General features: G+C 38.2%; 1 protein-coding gene across 1 annotated transcript; it reads right to left on the minus strand.

Moving 5' to 3' along the window:
* Nucleotides 1–1,684: 1,684 nt before the first annotated feature.
* LOC149080578 (NPC intracellular cholesterol transporter 2-like) lies at nt 1,685–16,041 on the minus strand. Its single transcript, XM_089239713.1, has 4 exons — nt 15,900–16,041; nt 12,250–12,360; nt 5,309–5,484; nt 1,685–1,866 (listed from the first exon to the last, which is right to left on the minus strand). Exons 1-4 carry the CDS (start codon nt 15,979–15,981, stop codon nt 1,783–1,785), a joined length of 453 nt encoding a protein of 150 aa, XP_089095839.1. The 5' UTR covers nt 15,982–16,041; the 3' UTR covers nt 1,685–1,782.
* Nucleotides 16,042–20,488: the final 4,447 nt, after the last annotated feature.

The raw sequence follows: 20,488 nt of genomic DNA on the forward strand, positions 1-20,488 counted from the left end.
AAATTTTCGACCTACTTTTCTACTCATTTTCATCAAGTTTTTAATCTACCACAGCTGTCTTTGGAGTCTTATGCGAGTACAGCAATACAGACAACGCCACCTAGACACATCTAGGAGGCTTTGGTACAGCTTGTCAAACGATGCGATCGATGAGTTGAGTTTTAAATATTGTGTTCTACACAGAAACTTTTTGGTGTACGAAAATCCGAAGTTATGAAAAGAATATTGATGAAGTTTGCGGTAACCCTTTAAGAACCCTATGGACCCTAAAGTGCCACGCGACGCATCGTTGGAACTACTGTCTAAAGCCGGGTTTTCCTAGGAGCAGGTTTCTATAGCGCGTGCAGCGTGAAAACTCTGATTGGTCAAAAAAATAATCTGAATTTCCAGTTTTTAACTAATCAGCGTTTTTACGCTGCACACTGCGCAGATATTCTACTCCTAGGAAAACCCGGCTTTAATTGATATTACAATGAAAAAATATTACATATGAAAAAATGACTTCATCAGCGGAGTGACTTAATAACGAATAAGATGCTTTACCAATTATGGTAGCAGGATCTAAAAAACTGAGGTTATAGGTGTAGGTGGGGTGATGATAAAAAAACGTGGTCAACGCGTTATACTGAAGTCTTATTGTATAATGTTACTTTCAATATGTCTCGTAGGACCCTAAAATGCAGCTGCTCCTTTTTTGAAAACCCTGTTCGTTTATTTATATCAACTGGATATCCAACGTTTCGTCCGATCAACTAAATTAGTTCATAAGATTTGAGCGGTATAGAAAATATAAAAACGATTTTTAAAAAAACGGAAAAACAAAAGATTTTTTGCTTCCATCACATGCTAAACGCTAAATTAAATATTACATAATCTCTTAGTAGATGGATTAAAGAGATAGCATAGTAATCAATTATAATAGAAAAGGATTTGGTCGCACAGAGCCAGCACCTCCGAGAGATAGAAGGCCTCTGCACTGTTTGCCATAAACGTCATTCAGACTACCTAGCAAGTTTGCCACATTTTGAAACACAGCATTCTATTTCCTTTCTTCTTATTTTGGCGTAGAATCTTCCTGATTGGCTCACAAATACCGCATCGTGATTGAATGTGGGGAATAGAAATAGCCAATTCTAAGCCCGATCATTTCTTTTCCTCACAACGATGATACTGGCACGAGCAGGGAATTTTTCCCCCTGAATATTCTTAGGGAAAATAGACTACTTACTGACGTCACAAGCAGAGTGCGGAGGCCTTCTATCTCTAGGAGGTGCTGACAGAGCACGATGATATTTTTCTTTGGTCGCACAGACCACGTAACCAAGCTACCGCCGTAGGAGAAAAACATCACGTGATCTAAAATTCCTCATAAGTGAAAATCTACATGAATTTCTCAAATTATATATATTTTTTATGATAGAATTCAGAGAGTTGACGTTCAGGAAAACTTCAGCGTTAAATTTGTCATTTTCAAGGTATTCCTCAGAGATCTGTTTTACGACCTATCCAAATCTCTATTGATGACCTTTGCAATTTAAATGCCTAGCAAAATATCATCATTTACCGATGATACCGAGATTCTCTCTTATGTAACCCCTAGGGAATAATTAGAAATGACTTATTTTTTGACGAAGACATTAAAAATTTTAACTAACAAACAAGCAAAGCACTCTAGTTCAAAATATGAAATTTGACGTAAAAATGTATTTATTTTCCCTTATTATTTTGAAGAGTTTTCATCTTTTTCATCTTTCAGGAATGACGAATTTTGGCTAAATGTTTTCATACAATCTGTCCTGGTATGCGCACGCAAAAGATGTTTTTCTCACTGTCGTCTTTCAATTCCCATTTCACATCAGCTCGAATCTAGGAAAAGAATGATAATTACTAATCAAACGTAAAATTCATATGAATATACAGTTTATCGTAATTTCATACTGTAATGCTAGTATTACACGCATATACCATGTTTCTTTATTCGTACAAAAACAGGATAAGCAAGCAATTACGAATGAAGTTAAATTTTGAATCAGAAACAATTCTCAATATTTCTTATAAACTGATATCAATGAAAAAATATTTAGACTGTTGCAAAAGATATGAAGATTTTCTAATGATATAATTATGATGATTAGTATAAAATAGGAAAAAGATAATCTATACTTATGATACGTAATACATTTCTAAAAATCAAAGTGTCTGATCAAGTTATGCGCTTTAAAAAAAACAAACTGTTCTACCTCTCAAACTAGATAAATGACCAAAAATAATAAAAATGATTTGTAGAAAATCCTTTCTCATTGACCTAGTTTCAGAAAGAAACCTAAATACAGTTCACTATGTCGTCGACGTCTTTCGGAATTTTCACAATATTCAGCTGGGAGTTTTATTTAAGTTGCTCTATATCAGGGGTGGCTAACATCTCCCTGCGGGGGCCAAAATAATGGTCAGACGCAGTATCGCGGGCCGCACCAGGGACAAAACTCCGGTATATAGGCCGCATGAACGCACAAGGGGAGAGAACTCCCACATTCCCGCATATAAACCGCCGCACCCAGTTGATTGCTTGCTATGGCATCGCAGGCAGTAAGCATTTTGACGAGATTTATTAACTAATTAACTAAACTCATTTGATTAAATACTAATTATAAATAATTATTAAGGAATTATTAACTGAACTCTTAATTTTTTTTTGAAACAAGTATTTATATATTCTCTCATAGACAGTGAATCAGCGCAGAAGGAAACTGCGTAAATAGGAATTGCAGCGTGGACTATAATTTCTTAAAAGACCAGATTCAAATTTTTGCCCCCCCCCCACATGCCCAGCCCTCAGGGCTGACGATTGGATTATAGACGGACCAGTTCACAGCCTAGAAAGGTGCATTTTTTTTAATGCACGTCAGTAAGTATGTATTTGTGCATGAGAAATATTGTCAAAATCGGGTAATTACACAAATTATTAGAGCTCCAAAAAATACTGAGAAGAAACATTTCTTGGCTAAATAAAGTTTTTAGAGTCCAAATGTAACTCTTGGCTCAAAAAGTCGTATTAATTGAATAAATTAATATTCCCGACTTCAGTGAGGAATTTGTCCAAGACTGTTTTTTTTTTTATCCTTCTTTGAGCAGCACTTCATAATATCCTTCAGGCAGGACTTTGCAAACTCGCATACGTATGCGATATGTTGAGTTGGAGTTGGCCGCGGAATCATCATCTGGCTCCGGGAAAAAAGGCGGGCCCCCGTCTCATCATGATTGCACGTGTATTAGCAGTGCCGTCTTAACGAATGGGCCCACTCGGGGGTCTCAAGAGTAGAGAAGACCTCTTAATGAGAACTAGTTGAAATTTTTAAGAATTTGCCAGGTAGGGCCTCAGACAAAATTGGTTGGCCCGGGGGCTCATGATGCTCTTAAGACGACCCTGTGTATTAGTTAGTACTTTGGTGGTGAACTTGGTCTGCTTGTTGATGACTGGGATGCTTCTGGCTAAGTCCTCACTGGCTAGAATTTTTCCAGAGTTTTTTTCAAAGTCGGGAGATCACTCCTAAGTCCGCGGAACTGGACTTTGAGAAATTTTTGGGGTTGACATATGTGATTTTTACCAAGTTTCTCGGCAACTCATTAGATTCAGCAAAGTCAGTAGATCCTTTATGTGCGGTCTTGGAAAAATTTCCACTGATGGCTGGTTTTTGGACTTTGCTTTTTCTTCATGGTTGCGAAACTTTTCTCAAGCACTTCGCGATACAACTGTGGGTGTTGGTGATCTTTTCCCCGATTTTTCACAAACGCGGTGAACTAAATCTTTTCCTAAGATTTTTCTGGTTGGGGGTTTTTAATCCTCGAGCTGATGTTGTCAGTTGCTTGTAGCTCGGCCAAATATTTTTATGTGAATTGCACATTCTTTTTGGTTTTGTCGACTGCAATTTCTTAGTTGTCAAGAAAACGTATTCATCTTTCTTTTCTTTCAGCAAATTATGAATGTTAATGTTCTAACTAGAGTGGAGAATGTTACTTCACAAAAGGTTTAAAGTTTATCAAACAAAAAAAAATAATTTGATATTTTGAAATTTGTTTTTTGGAGTTTTGTGCAATGCTAGTTTGCTTTTTTTTCCAGCTAAATACTTGATTAAGTATTTTTACCAATAGACAACGGCACATTAGTTCATCGGAGGTCATCACTGACCTCCGATGATTGCGCAAGAAAATCTGCTACTGGTACTTCGATAACTCTCACAGTAGGTTTCTGAAATCAATCATGTGACCTGTGTATTTAATGAGGTTTGTGAGATGAAAATACAAAAATTGTTTTTTTGCAAATCAGAAATAATTTTTTTCTACATTAACCGTAATTTCGTTATTCGAAACTAATGTAAAAAATATAATCGTTTTTGATCTTATGCGACCCGCGTGCCAGCTGTGGGCCATCCCTGCTCTATCTATATAGTTAGCAATAAAATTTTGATAAAAAATAAAATAGATGTTTCTTGTGCATGCGTAGTTGACAATATGTTCTTTAAATAAGAATATCTCGTCAAATATTCATCGTTTTCGTTTCGAATTTGGAAATAATGTTTTTCTTATACATTGTCAAATTTTTTTGTAAGTTTGCTTGAATTCGATTGAAAACCCCGTATATCGTAATTAAAAAATACATTTGAAGAAAATTGGCATTTTTAAAAGAAAAGTTCTCTCTCTCATATCTTCGTTAATTTATGTTTTCTGAAAATTCGAAAAATGTCAAAAATCCAAGTGTGTCAATTCAAAGTGTCTACTGATTTTTGGCTATATAGTTCATGCCCTATGGCTCCATTGTAAGATTTTATTATAAAAGCATGCAGTTAGTGGTAGAAAAGAAATGTCCCGATTCCGGGACAATTACTCGTTTTGTTTCGAATTTTTGTTTTAGAGAAAGAACTCACAATCAAAGAACCCAACCCCTGTATATCTAGTGGCTCCCGAGCTCTGAAAGGTGGTTCACTTGTTATTTTTAGACTTACTGAGTTCAAATTCAAGGAAAAAAAAGAGGTTTGCAATCGTTTCAAATATTAGCTGTACATAATAATTAATTGGGGCTTTTGTTCAGAGCGTATTTACAGGGGTCTAAGGCTTATAGCTCAAGGCGAGTGGATAGACGGCAAATCTCAGTAATTAGTTGTCAAGAACATTAAATTAGAACGGGACAACGTCGACAAAGTTTTAATCGCTCGCATGCGGCGAAGTGATAAATCCGGATCTGTTATAGTTGTGACATAACGTGTAGACTAAATGAGATTATAAATATGAAGTTATGCAGTGTTATGCTCACTCTCGGGTAGTTTTCTTTGATTTCAATATCGGTGTAGTAGTTGTATTGTTGCCCTTTCTTGATCGGGCAAGAAATTCCACTGTTCACACAGCCATCTGGCTGAGGCGGGGTGACAGGCATTGGCACTCCACCTACTATTCCTTGGGCGACAGCTTTAAGTGAATCGCTGTCAGTCACTGTAAAGAAAGAAAATGAATTACATCTTAACAAACATCTTATGAAAAGAAAAAAATGAATGCGAGGTTTCAAGTCTATCACGAATCGATCGAAAATGAAACAAAAATGACGTACGTGAATCAAGTTAATTTTTTTTCCTGAAAAGCCATTGTATCCCGGTTTGTAATTTGCTAATGCATCAACTCATCTCCATCAGATTAATGCGCAGGGAATCAATTTTTCGAGTTGTATGCATGTGCGAAAGCCACTCATTTCAATGAAAAATCAAATAGTATAAACAGTAGTGCTTTGGGGGTATGAACACGCGCGTTTCCGATTGAGAGAGTGGGCGTAGTTTACTCTCGCCGGGAGGGTGCACATAGTGCAAGCCGGTTTTCGGCTGCTGTACTTCATCCTGAATTTTTTTTTACTCGTCAAATCAGCGGGAGGTAAAAAAGCGAGAGGAAAAAAACGCTGACGTAAAGAAATAACAGCAGTTTCGATTCTCAGGGTTGCCAATAAAATATCTGGTAAAAGGGTCACCATAAAGCAAGGGTGGCCAAATTCTTTTTGTTCAAGGGCCAACATAACGGTCAGGTGCAGTATCATGTGTTAGCCGCACCAGTAAAATGAGAAACCAGAAAACTCGCATATTTGTACACGTCATAAGCACTTATAATATGGCAATACACGGGCAATTTAGTAGCTAAACTTTTACACTGTGGGCATTACATTCCCTTTCATCCTTCATAGACATATTCTCTCTCATTGTTTACCTGGTTGCATTCCCAGCCAGATGTAATGCATCAAAAATTAGTTTCTTTTGCAAATTAATTTTATCACACACACACAGATCTCTCTCTCTCTCTGTATATACACTGCTCAAAACAATTAGGGGAGCAAGCAAAAAAGTGAAGAAAACCGTGCGAGACAGTCACGTATTGGCATACAATGGATAGTACACGCGTATCAATGCGCAATACAGAAAAAAGACGTAAAAAAATTTGGAATTAAGCTTTAATTCTTGGAAAATATGGAAAAAACATGAAAAGATGATTTAGGGCAACAATTTGGTTACATGTAAACGATAAAAAAAAGTACTGTTTAGACATGATGCATGAGTTTTAATAGGGCGTGTGGTCTCCTCGAACAGCTAAGACTGCTGCACACCTGTTTGCCATGGATGCGATGAGGTTATCGATCAGACTTTGGGGAATACTGTTCCACTCCTCAAGAAGTGCAATCTCGGACAGTAACAGGCGGCCTTGGTCGCGCAGCAATGCGTCGTCCAAGCATGTCCCAAACATGCTCGATTGGATTCAGGTCAGGAGAGCACACTGGCCATTCCATACGCTGTATTGTTTCAGCTTCAAGCATGTTCTCCACCAGACGAGCTCTATGCGGTCGGGCATTATCATCCTGGAAAACAAAGGAATCTCCAATGGCTCCAGCGTAAGGGATGACATGAGGTCGCAGTATCTCGTCTGCATACCTTCGGGCCGTCAAAGTGCCATTCCGAATGATATGCAGGTCCGTACGTCCGCCTATGCTGATTCCACCCCCATACCATCCAACCAGCTCGTCTGTATTGTGACCTTTCACGAACGAATGCGGGGATATTTCGAGTGTCCCTGTCCCTCCATACCAGAACACGTCGGGTGTCACACTCCAGACTGAATCGGGACTCGTCTGTAAACAGCACTTGGCTCCAATCATGTTGCTCCCAATCTCGATGTTCAGCAGCCCATCTTCTTCGGGCCGCACGGTGGCATGGGGTCAACGGAATGCAGACCATTGGCCTACGTGCATAGAGCCCTCCCTCATGAAGCCGATTACGTACTGTTGGGCTGGACACCCTTCGTCCTGTTGCCAAGAGCAACCATCTTTGCAGCTGCGTAGCATTCTCTGTTCTGTTTCGACGGGCTGTTAACCGTATATACCGGTCATCAGTTGCTGTAGTGGCGCGTGGCCGACCTTGCCCTGGTTAACGTCTAACATTTCCTGTTTCTTGGAATCGATTCCACAGCCTTGCAACAACACTTCTGGCGACTCCAACAGCATCCGCGACACTACGTTGTGTTTGCCCGGATTCCAGTCTGCCTATAACACCACGTAAATCACGTTGTTGAGACATCCTCAAGTCACCTTGTCTCAAAAAAAATACTGCGCAATCGAATTTCACAGTTACGGCAGTAAAACAGACGTTTCTGCAACATCCCGATTTCTGCCCTTATCTCCTTTTTCTGCTTTTTGACGTCATGAACTTTGATTTGCATATGAAGTTTTCTTCTTCCGTTTCCTGCTAGGCTTTAAATTATGGATGATTCATTTTATGTTACTTATCGGTATACATCTTTGCGTAATTTTGTTAAAACCATGTGCTCCCCTAATTGTTTTGAGCAGTGTATATATATTTACAGTTTTAATTTCACATATGAAACATGTGTTACAATTTTTCTTCAGTTATTATTTTGGCAAAATAGGCAATTTGCTAAACGAGGTGGTGAAAAAAAATAGTAAAAATATTTCCCATGTACTAAGCTTTATGAGCAGTTTGTGTGTTTGAAAAGGAAGCATGGTAATAATATAGCAAATTATTTTCGTATCTAACACTAATGAATGCAGAGGCATAAGGGGGGCACAGGGAACTCTTGCCCTCACCCCCAAGCCGATCAAAAATTATAAAAAAAAATTAATATTTCGGTGAAAAAATTAAAATATCGAAATAAAATAATTTCTGTCAATTTAAATGCTTTTAGAAGGGCGGTAACTCAAAATTTCTCGGGTAGAAAATTTTTGTGCCTCTCTCCCCAAACCTTTTGTGCTTTCTCCAAAGGTCTATCCTGCGTACGCCCCTGAATGAATGCAAGTAGTTTTCTGCTGTTGGAATGAGAATAGCTCGAATAATGATTACAAATTTGATTTATCACCTTGCAAACAGGGACGGATCTTGAATCCTGCGAATCACGCGGTCGCACAAGGCGCTATCTGAAAGGGGGCGATTTTTTTATGGCCCCAACTGAAGGGGAGGGATGATTTTTATCACCAAAATATCATTCGCTTACACTTGAAAAATGTCCAGAACCGGCCCTGTACATTATCTTTTCCCACGGCCGTATTTACCAACACAGTTTAAACTACAATCGCAGGTTAAACGATTAGCGATCGACACGGATTGACTAAAATCCTCAATTTAACCGATCCGTTTCGATCTTCAATCCTTTAACCTGCGAATGTAGTTTAAACTGTGTCGGTGAATACGGCCGTTAGTCATTGATGAAGAGATGGTATTTTTTTCGGCCGGAAATATACTGAGAAATTGAATTTTCTGGATGTTATGCCGAACTGATATTTGGAATGAAAAGTGATCACTTTTTCTTTCCAAATATCAGTTTCGGCATAACATCCAGAAAATTCAATTTCTCAGCATACTTAGTCATTATTGTTCACGTTTGTTTGTATGGCGTAACGTTTCAATTTGTGTGTGTGTGCGTGTGACGAACCGGTGTGCGTTGCGCGATACAAATCAACATGAACAACAATGACTAGGTCTAAAGCAAAGCTGTCTTGTCTTGTCTAACCGGTGTGCGCCCATCCTAAGGGTATGAACATAGTCCACGCGGATTTCCAGAATCGGAATTCGTCTCTGATTGGTTAAAAACCTGAATTTCAACTTTTTTAGTTTTCAGGTTTTGGACGATTAACGGGAAAAATTGCTTGGAGTTTCCGATTTCGGCAATCGGCGGCGATCGGACCAATCCGAATGCGGAAACGCTCCGTTCTTTTGCATAGCGTGTCGCCGCTTTACGCAAACCGGCTGTGAGAAGCAGAAAATTCTCGGAAAGAATTTTTCTTTCCTTCCGGTTACACATTCCGCACGTGTCGAACTAGTATGTGAACTAGATCGTGAGTGTTAAATGAGTGATTTATTGTTCAGAGTCACTGTTTTGTTATAATAAACATTTATTTCTTACGACGACACCTTGATTATTATAACTAGAAAGCAAACCTCACGCTGTCGTGTCGTGTGTAGTGACTCTCTGCTCTGCTGCTGTTTTTCAGACGGTCGTCCCCAGTCCTCGTGATCACGTGATGCACTAGAGGTCGTTGACCGACTCTTGGGGGTCGTTTGCGTGTGATGCCCCACAGTTGCTTAACATAAAATGATATTTGCAAATTTTCTTTTGAATTTCAAATTTGGTACCTTAGTAAATTTGAAATTAGTAATTTCGTAAATTTGAAAATATTGAAAGAATCATTCAACACATCGGTTAACAGTTAGGAGAAAAGATGAAGATATTCACCACAAGTTTTTTTTATTGGTTAAGGCGTACTTAATCAAAATATATTATAATATAATTATAAATAGTTATAAAATCATTATACTATATTTGGTGTTTCCAAAGGCGGTAAAAACCCATCAAAGATAAATACAATACCAACCTTACAGTTGACAGCATAGGCGGAGATAGACTTGGAAGTCTGGAGTGGGGGCACGGTCATTATTTCTGGGGGGGGGGACGATGATGATGATGTCAATTCATATATGCATATATACATTAGATTAGTCAACTTCACCTTTGACGTTGGGGGAGCAATGCCCACCCCCCACCCCCCCGTATCTCCACCCATGGTTGACAGGCATCTATTTTGTGACCTGAAGGGATTTTCTATATTTCAGATCCATCTAACAGGTTGATTTTTAACTATAAATAGACCTATTATTAATTTAACTAATAAAAAAACTGATTATATTAACACTTAACACTCTATATTACTTCTTTATGTATATATTTATTTATTTACCTGAACCTCTTCCCGAGGCTAGTTTACTGGGCCCAAAGTAGATGGGAGAAATAATAAATTTTTCAGTCCTCTCTCTCTCCCTCCTTCATGCATAGGTTGGAGATAGACTTGAAAGTCTAGGGGGGGGGGGGCACGGTCATTATTTCTGGGGAGCCACGATGATGGTGATGCGAATTCATATATACACATATACATTAGATCAGACGACTCTACCTTTGACGCTGGGTCTCCCCCGTATCTCCGCCCATACCTTCCTGCTTTATGACAGGGGTGACCAACAGCTGGCCCACGGGCCCCCAACAAAGTAAAAATGAATTATCAAAGTAAAATTAATCATTTACAAGCAGGGCCGGTTCTGGACATTTTTCAAGTGTAAGCGAATGATATTTTGGTGATAAAAAATCGTCCCTCCAATTCAGTTGGCGCCTTCTGCGGTCCTGTAGTTCGCAGGATTCAAGATCTGTCCCTGGTAATGCAGTCGGAAGAATTATGCTACAGCATGTTTTGTACCGATGACCAACAAAGTGTGTATCGTGAGCACCTATGAAGCAATGGGTTAATTTCATCCTGCATTGTTACCTCAGTTCCAAGCGAGGGTGCAAGGAGTGCGGTGCACCCGGGCGGCAGGTTTTAAGGGGCAGCAGACTTGAGTTAATACTCCAAAATTCTTAAAATTTTCACATAGTGAAAATTCACGTGTGACATCACGCCTTTGAGTCATACCACGACAACGGAGATGTTGAGAAAACTTGAGGGAATACGGGGCCTACCCTGGCTCACTACGTAGTGAGACAGGGCATATGACCGTAATATCAGAAACAAGAATGTAAGCTATCAGCCCCTACATCCTGTGTACATCCGACCCTTAGGCTGGAATCTTTCGTGGGCTCCAAGGCAGATTTTAAATGGGGGACAATTTTCTACAGTGAATTTACAGCGTGAAAAAAAATTAAAAATGGTAGGTATAGAGTCCCTGTCAGCCCTACCTTTGTGGGTCATGATCCTTCCTCATAACTTATCTCAACATTTCCTAAAAAATTAAAAAAAAAAATTTGCTTTTTTATCTCGGATTTAGCGCCTTTCCATAACGGACAGAAATCATTTTCTTTGGTCAATAAAACTTTTTTTTCACCCATTCACTACGGGCTTAGCACCCCTCTTGAGTGGTGCCTTGTGTTGCCGCAATGGGTCGCATGCCCCTGTACTCTATGAAAAAGGGTAAATATGCACATTTTGGTTCCCTCACCCAGTATTTTTTCCAGAATACTCCGGAAACAAAGGAAAAATTCGACTTCTCACTTGCCCGGTCCCTGGAGTACCAGAAACACCTTTGAGATAAATTTCTTAAAAAAATAATTCCGTTATGCGTCATCTTCACAGGATAAGTGATGATGGCTCCCCAAATTAAGAGCTGTTTTAAAGATTAAATTACCTGTTATCTGCAGGGCCGTCTTAAGAGTAGCATGGCTTCAGAGTAAGCTTCAAAAGCGGGACGCATGGTCACGATCATTTTGCACTGTTAACAATGGTGTGCGGCCTTCCTCTGAAAAAACATCAGGTATATCTAGAGGTCCCCTTGACTGAAGCCCTGCCAGCCTCCCCGTGGGTCGTCTTTAGGAGCGGCATATGAGGCTTCGCACCTGGGCGGCAGGTAAGCTGGAGCCGCCCCTGGTTCCAAGTTTCGGTGAAGATATTTCCCCAGAATATCTTGCGAAAACATCATGATCCTTAGTAATGCAAGATATATAAAGTATTTCTACGGTGAGAGCTGGTCCCCTTTCAGATTAGTTTGTCTCATAAGGGGTTCATTACTTTATCGTTCGTAGTTTCTTCTTCAGGAATAGAATAATAATATAAAAGACTGAGATTGAAAACCAACATAGTTTACAAAATGAAAGAAAAATATCATGTCGTAGAGAGAAGTCATTGTAAGATAATTTATATATATATAAGTATATTTCCACCTCAAAAAAACTTACAGGAATCGAAAGTAACAGCAATAGTTACAGTGCTCCCGCGTTTTATTGGACAAACATCATGATCTTCACAGCCAGTAACTGCCACATTTGTAATTTTGCCGGAACGTGAACCTGTGGAATATAGATGGGGAAATGAAGATGAAATATTTGCACGAAATATAAATATATAAAACAACTAAATCTCGAAAATATGTGTGACCCAAAAGCAGTTCCGGATTTATGGGGGGGGGGGGAAGGGACATCTCTCCAGGGCCCCCTTTATGCAAAAATACGAACTTAATCAAACTTTTTAACTTAATTCTTATGAGATATTAAATAGTAGAAATAAAGTTTTACAAGAGTTGAAGTTAACCTTAAGAAAGTGTGTAGTGGATCTGATCATTCTCTCAAAAAGTTTTTGAGAAACGCTGCTCTGATGCAAATGGAATTCTCTACTCATGTTTTAACAGTTTGAAGGATCAACGTGTACACATGAACTGTTAATGGATGTTTTCCCCTTATCGAATTTACTCTTAACTGAGACTATGAGCGGAGCGCGTCTCTGGTTCCATTGCGAAAAAAACATAAATAAATAGATAAAAATTTCTTTCTCAAAAAGAGTGTTCCTTTCTATTTTTTTAGTTCTATCACCTCCCCCCCCCCCCTCTTTTTTTGTTGAAAGATTTTACAATCACCTGTTCATGAACGTTTCCTACCACAGTGGATACCGCTTTTCACGTTTTTCAAAAAACTATCACGAAAAAACGTTGGAGTGGGAAAACGCTTTAAACGGGAAATCTTATGGGAAATTAAATAAGAATTAGTTAGAGTTGAGACCACTAAAAAATAAGTTCCGTTAAGCGAGGAAAATTTTATAAGTGGGAACGTTATAAGCGGGATCGACTGTATATGTATGAAAGATGTTTTCACACGATATCATTATTGAAGCTTTTTCATAGCTTTTTCTAAATTTTGGTGAATTTGGAAAACTCAAAACTAAATAATTCACACATACCTTTTTAATTAATTTTATTATTAGCTTATTTTTTTGCAGTTAAGAGTTGGAAAAAGCATGCCTCACTGCATCTAAAATTCGAAGGTTATTTCATTTTGCAAACTAGTAACTAAATTCACCCATCTATTATGTTTTATGATTTTACAATGTCTGATTACATTTGTGTTAAGAATGTAATGATAATTGAAAGCATATTCTCATGATTTTTTTTTCTTTTCCAATTGAATGAACTATTTCGATCATTCTTCTTTTTTTTAGGGAGCTTAGATGCTCAGCAGTTTTCCGATGCATAATAGAAATTTTTTCTTTCCTAAAAGACTAAATTATTTCAGTTCATGTTTCCTGATTCAAAGTACTAGAGATGGACAACATTTTACTTCACGTGGAACATTTGATGGTTAAGAGACTGTTCCACAAAAACCAAACATTTCTATAACATAGTCGACGCTCGTTTTTACGAACTCGTACGGACTTGAGATAATTAGTTCATAAAATCTGAAGTTCGCAAATGGGAGAGACGATGAAAACGTGCGAAAAATAAAAAATTAGTTGGTCACTCATGATTATTTGATGATTTCCAAAAAAACCATTTATTTTTGTTAACTTCCCTTCTTTTCTTTCCTGTGGTGGATACACTGGTGGCAGTTGTATCCACAGCTGCACTTTCTCCGCATAGTATCCGAAAAGTCAGGCCGTGTCTTTTCTTGAATTTCAGCTGCCACTATCTGATCTTTTAAAATCCTTCAAGTTTAACTTTGAGGAAAATAATTTCACTGGTTGTTTTAAAAAGTTTTCGTTGATTGGAATTTTTACCTCTCATTTTCCTCAACCAAGCAACAAGTGCCTTTTCTAGCTCGGGAAAATTTTCTTTAATACAGGCTTTTCTGAAATATTTTCGGGATGGTGGAAAGCCGCTGGATTCATTTGCCTCAGAAATTGTGCTGATCTTTGATCAGCGTACTCAATGTGCTTTTTGGAATCCCGTACGTTTTGACAATTTCTGAGTAAGAGTTCGCACACAATAATTTCTTTTAAAATCTTTGTGCTTGACAGTAAACAAAAAAAAAAATATTTTAAAAGAAATTAATCTTTTCCGTTTTGTTGAAATTGCGTGAACGTCACATATATCATACTATTTCTCAAACCACTAGTTTATCCAATTATAGTGCACGAAGGGTGAATTACGCATCAACGCATTGTCAATGCATCCTCACTTCATGGGCAACCCCGCGAACTATCGAATGTGAATTTTCACGGAGATGACAAATTTGTGTGTGAACTCTTTATGTCCTCCCTCTTCAGGGACGGGCTTAAGTACTTTGCGGCGCCTTGCAAAAACACCTTTGCGGCCCTCTAAAACATGTTCTGTCAAAATTCTAGGCCAGAGCGTTTGATGTCTGAATTTGAGGTCTTCGATGCCTGAATTCTAGATCTGAGATATCCGAACTCTGGGTCTTAGATGTTTGAATTTCAGATCTTGGATGTCTGAATTTCATACAAATGCAAATACAAGGCCACAACAGGCGAAACGCCCAACGCGGTGGCTGAGGAAAAGATGCCCATAACAAATATGAATGTCACATATTTCTAAAATACAACAGCCCAATTAAAAATGCAACCATAAAAACTAAAGATTTAATCTTAAGATCTTATAGATGGCTGAATTTTAAGTCTTGAACAACATTTTAAGCTATTGCTTTGTTAAGTCAAAATGTAATTAGTAATTTTTTAAAGTTGAAATGTAATCAAACCATTTTTATCCCGTTTAGTTTAGCGGCCCGATGCGACAGCACGCCCTTTGCACCTCTCAAAGTCCGCCCCTGCCCTCTTTCTTTGTTTTCTCTTAGTACACTTAGAACGTCGGAATTGAACTTTACTTTTAGTAACGACGAGCTTGGAGGCGACTGGAAGAATAAAATAACACGAAACACTGATAAAAACGAGAGTTCGTAGAATAGAAAGTTGATAGAAACGAGAGTTCTCTCGTAAAACAGAGCGGATTTTAACATTAGCTCTATTGAATGCTGTTTGAGACAGAGGACTAGTTCGTAAAAGAGAGCGTGTTCATAAATTTGAGGTTTGTAAAATCGAGCGTCGACTGTATTTTTATTGTCCTGTCAATGAAGCATTTTACAGCTTTTGGTGCAGCATAACCCCGAGTTCTGCGGAACACCAGCTGAAAGCCAATGTTTTAAATCTAAAAGATGCGAGCTCTACAGATATAAATGTGGAATGCTATGACTGGTACACCTGTACAGCAAATGATAGAACAGTTAGAACAGTACACGTAATTTTAAATAAGCCGCATTACGCATATAACACATTATTTTTAATAAATACGGTATTCATATTAGGTCAATGCATTAAGAGATGACGTCTAGCGTTGTGCAGTCAAGTGGCTAAAATTTATGGGGGGGGGGGGATATTAATAATTTCTTAAGATTTTGAAAATCACTATTAAAAAAATTACAGAATCAAACAAAAAAACTGGAATGTCTATATGATGGACAAATAAACGTCATCTAAAGAGAAAAGGCATTAATGTACGCTGACGTTTTATGTTATTTTTTAGGCGCAACTAGTTAATGATGTTTCACATCAATGGAAAATGAGATGTCGAAAAGCAATATAGACTAACTATGCAATTGTTACTCACCGCAGTCTTTGTATTTCAATGCTACGACATCCTGACTTAGAAAAAGAACGAAAGCACACAAGATAATAAACATTTTTGACATCAGCGCTCCGTTCACTACGAATTTAGTTTATCAGCTTTGTTCTGATCTGTTATGTCAGAAAAATAATGGCTTCCATATATACAGACGTTTTAGCTGTGATTTTTGATGGCGGTACGAAACTTTTACTATGAGAGTTAGAGGTTAATGCCATAGTTTTCACCCCTATGACAATGCGGGTCGTCAGATATATCAAAATTAAATGACATGAGTGATTTTTCTCGACCAGCAGCCAAGTATCGGAAGTATAAAAAGTTAAAACATAGTGGTACGAAACAAAAATGTGATGTTCGATAAACAGAACAAGATTAAGAATTTTAATCTATTTTAATAAAGTTAAATATATATTCACGAGAGAAGTTAATAATAATCATCTTTAAAGTTGAACGATTATTACAAAAACCAGAAATGAACTATATAGCTGTTCGTAAATGACATGCGTATGTATTGGCATTGGCATGCGATATTGTTTTATTCTTACGTCCATGTCGAATTTCCCTCAACTAAAATGTTCATTCTTCCATTGTTTGTTTTCATTATTTCCTCTTCTGTAAACTTCTTTTTTGGCATCCTCATCATATTTCTTTTTAAAATGCCACTGCATGACAAAAAAAATAAAAATAAATAAATAAAATAAATAAATAAAAATAATAATTAAAAAAATAATAAATAAAGTAAAAAAAAGTAAAAAAATAAAGATCGTTCCTTAACTTTTGGAATGCGGTGTATTACGATGTTAGAATAGCGTTCTCAAGCTTTCTATGTCCAAGGACCAGTAATGTGTTTGAAACCATTCGACGTACTACTAATTTATAGCACGAGTATGGTGTGTGTGGCCATATATTTGACCATATATTACGATTTTCGTATTTCCTCGTATTTTGGTTGTTTTGACTTCCTTTATACAATTGTATAATTTTTTCAACAAAGCTTATACTGTATTTAAATTCATAATCTTTACTGGAATCTGAATCGAGATAATTTTCGTAACTTTGTAGATTATATTATGATAATTATGCATAATTTATGAGTACAAATAACTTACTTGAGAACAAAAGACGTCATAAACTTATTGTTGGAGTTTGTTACAATCCACCGAATAGGGATCCAAACTACATCGCCAAATTGCATGATGAAATTTCCTACATGTGTAAGCGTAAGAGGGTTCTCATACTAGGGGATTTCAATTACCCAGGTATTGATTGGAAGAGCCTTTCATCTAGAGATCAGTATGAAAGAGACTTTCTTAAGTTGGTGCTCGAAATTTTTTTGTATCAGCATGTATCAGAAGCCACTAGGGGTACTGCTATTTTGGATTTAGTTCTTACTAGTTCTGAGGATCTAGTTGAGCATGTTTCGGTGGGGGAAGAATTTTCTTCTAGTGATCATCGTATAGCCAGATTTCACTGTAACTTTTCCTTGGGTAAGGTTGATAACAAAAGACTGGTTCCTTGTTTTCGGAGAACTAACTTTGATGTTTTGAGAGGAAGGTTAGCGGAAGTTTTCAAAGACCGGTTGGAATCAGTAGGGGTGGTAAGTCAATGGGTTGAATTTAGTACGAAGCTGTCCTCTATTTTGCACGACGTCAAACCCTTTGTTCGAAAAAAGCGTGTTTGTACATCGCACCCTCTATGGTTCACGGATAGCGTGCGGAACCTTTATCTTGAAAAGAAAAGAGCATTCAGAGAGTATAAAAGTGGACGAGGTGACCTATCATTGTTTACTGATAAAAGAAGACTGTTGAAGAAAGCGATAAGGGATAGTAAAAAGGAAGTTGAATCTAGGTTGGCAGATAACATTGGCTCTGACCCAAAATCATTTTTTCGATACGTCAATAATGGATGTAAGGGGACGGTTGGCCCCCTCTCGATAGGAGGCTCTAGGTTAGAGAGCAATGTAGGCATGTGTAATGCTTTCAATGACTTTTTCGCGTCTGTTTTTAATGGAGATAATGATATTCGATATACGGGTGTTGCATGGGGTAACAAAACCCTCAACGATATTCAAGTAGAAGACGTGGAGGTCCTAAATCTTCTAAGAAATGTATGTGCAAGCAAAGCACCAGGACCAGATGATATCTATCCCAGGGTCCTCAGGGAATGTGCTAATGAATTGTTGGGTCCAGTCGCACAGATATACAGGAGTAGTGTTGCTGAGGGTATCGTCCCAGGGGATTGGAAACTTGGTAATGTTGTGCCGATATTTAAGAAGGGTAGTAGAGAAGCTGTGTCCAATTATCGTCCAGTGAGTTTGACGAGCTCCCTCTCAAAAATTTTGGAAATTATCATCAAAAGGCAGTTTGTGAAGTGGATAGACGAGAATAATGTATTGTCGGATAATCAGCATGGGTTCAGGAAGGGGAAGTCATGTGTAACTAACCTCCTTTGCTTCCATGATCAGGTATCTAAGGCTTTGGGTAAGAGCAAAAATGTAGATGTTGTTTACCTTGATTTCCAGAAGGCATTCGATCGGGTCCAACATGGTAAACTCTTGAAGCGTTTACACGAGATTGGAATTGCGGGCAACTTGCTGAATTGGATAGAATCGTGGTTAAGAGATAGGTCGTAACGAGTTATGGTGAACGGGGAATTCTCTGGTTCGACAGACGTTACAAGCGGAGTTCCTCAAGGAAGTGTCCTTGGCCCCATACTTTTTTCACTTTTTATCGATAAACTCGATCAGGGTATCGATGGGATTGTTATCAAAATTCGCAGATGACGTGAAGCTAATGAGGGTAGTTGGGAATCAAAGCGACAGGGAGTCGCTCCAGACCAATCTAAACAGGATTGCAACATGGGCAAATGAATGGAGCATGACGTTTATCGTTGATAAGTGCATGGTCGCTCTTACGAGTTGAATGGTGTCACTATCCCGGATGCAACTAGGGTCACCGATTTGGGAATTCTTATGACGAGCGGCTTAGGTTTTCTGAACATTGTTCAGCGGTGGTCAAAAAAGCGAATAGAATGCTTGGTCTCATTTTCAAAAAACTCTCTTTGCTTTCTCCTAAAGTCATTCCTCCGCTTTTTCGAGGCTTAGTTCGTCCTGGACTGGAGTATGCTGTAAGGTTTTGGAGACCATATCTACAGAGGGACATAGACTTGGTTGAAGGGGTGCAGAGAAGAGCTACGCGTGTCCCTATTGGCACACAGGGCTTGAGTTATGAAGAGAGACTTCATTTATTGAATATGTTTACATTGGATGAACGCAGGTGTCGAGGAGATATGATCGAAGTGTTCAAGATTTTTAATGGGATGGATAGGATGGACGATGAACTTTTAGTACACCGCCAATCGACTGCTTTTACAAGGGGCCACCAGTATCGATTGGTGAGGGACAATGCAAGGTTATGGTGTCGCAGGGAATTTTTCTCTAATAGGGTTGTTAATAAATGGAATAGCTTACCCACGGAGATAGTAAATTGTAACACAATTGACACGATTAAGAAGAATTATGATAAACATGTTGGGGTAAATCGAGAAGCTATCCATTCTTAGAATAAGACAACCATAAGTATTCTATATGGGCATTGTATAATATTTTATCATGTGTATATATTGTTTATAATTTTTGTTAATTGCATTTTTAATTGGGTTGCTGTATTTTTGAAATATATGACATCCATATTTTTATGGGAATTTTTTTCTCAGCCCCCTCGTTGGGCATTTTGCCCGTTGTGGCGTTGTATTTGTATTTGAGTACTCAGAGGCAGATTTGCACCTCTGAAAGTCCGCCCCTGCGCCCTCTTTCTTTGTTTCCTCTTAGTACACTTAGAACGTCGGAATTGAAGTTTACATTTGGTTACGACGAGCTCGGAGGCGACTGGAAAAATAAAATAACACGAAACACGGAAGAAAAACGAGTTCGTAAAATAGAGCGGATTTTAACATTAAATCTATTGAATGCTGTTTGAGACAGAGGACCAATTCGTAAAAGACAGCGTGTTCATAAATTTGAGGTTTGTAAAACCCAGCGTCGACTGTATTTTTATCGTCCTGTCAATGAAGCATTTTACAGCTTTTGGTGCACCCCGAGTTCTGCGGAACACCAGCTGAAAGACAATGTTTTACATTTTTTAAAAGATGCGAGCTCTACAGATATAAATGTGGAATGCTATGACTGGTACACCTGTACAGCAAATGATAGAACAGTTAGAACAGTACACGTAATTTTAAATAAGCCGCATTACGCATATAACACATTATTTTTAATAAATACGGTATTCATATTAGGTCAATGCATTAAGAGATGACGTCTAGCATTGTGCAGTCAAGTGGCTAAAATTTATGGGGAGGGGGATATTAATAATTTCTTAAGACTTTGAAAATTACTATTCAGAAAAATTACAAAAAACAAACAAAAAAACTGGAATGTCTATATGATGGACAAATAAACCCCAGAGAAGGGGCGGGGGCCCCGACATATGAAGGGCCCTCAAAAAAAAACCCCTAACTTTACACTTATTTCTATTTTAAGAAGCCCAATATTTCCTTCAGCACCCCGGACCTGA

The sequence above is a fragment of the Pholcus phalangioides genome, unplaced genomic scaffold (genome assembly GCF_987345545.1).
Source record: "Pholcus phalangioides strain wild (caught in Gottingen) unplaced genomic scaffold, Ppha-v1.0 ptg000011l_1, whole genome shotgun sequence".
Taxonomy (NCBI): Eukaryota; Metazoa; Arthropoda; class Arachnida; order Araneae; family Pholcidae; genus Pholcus; species Pholcus phalangioides.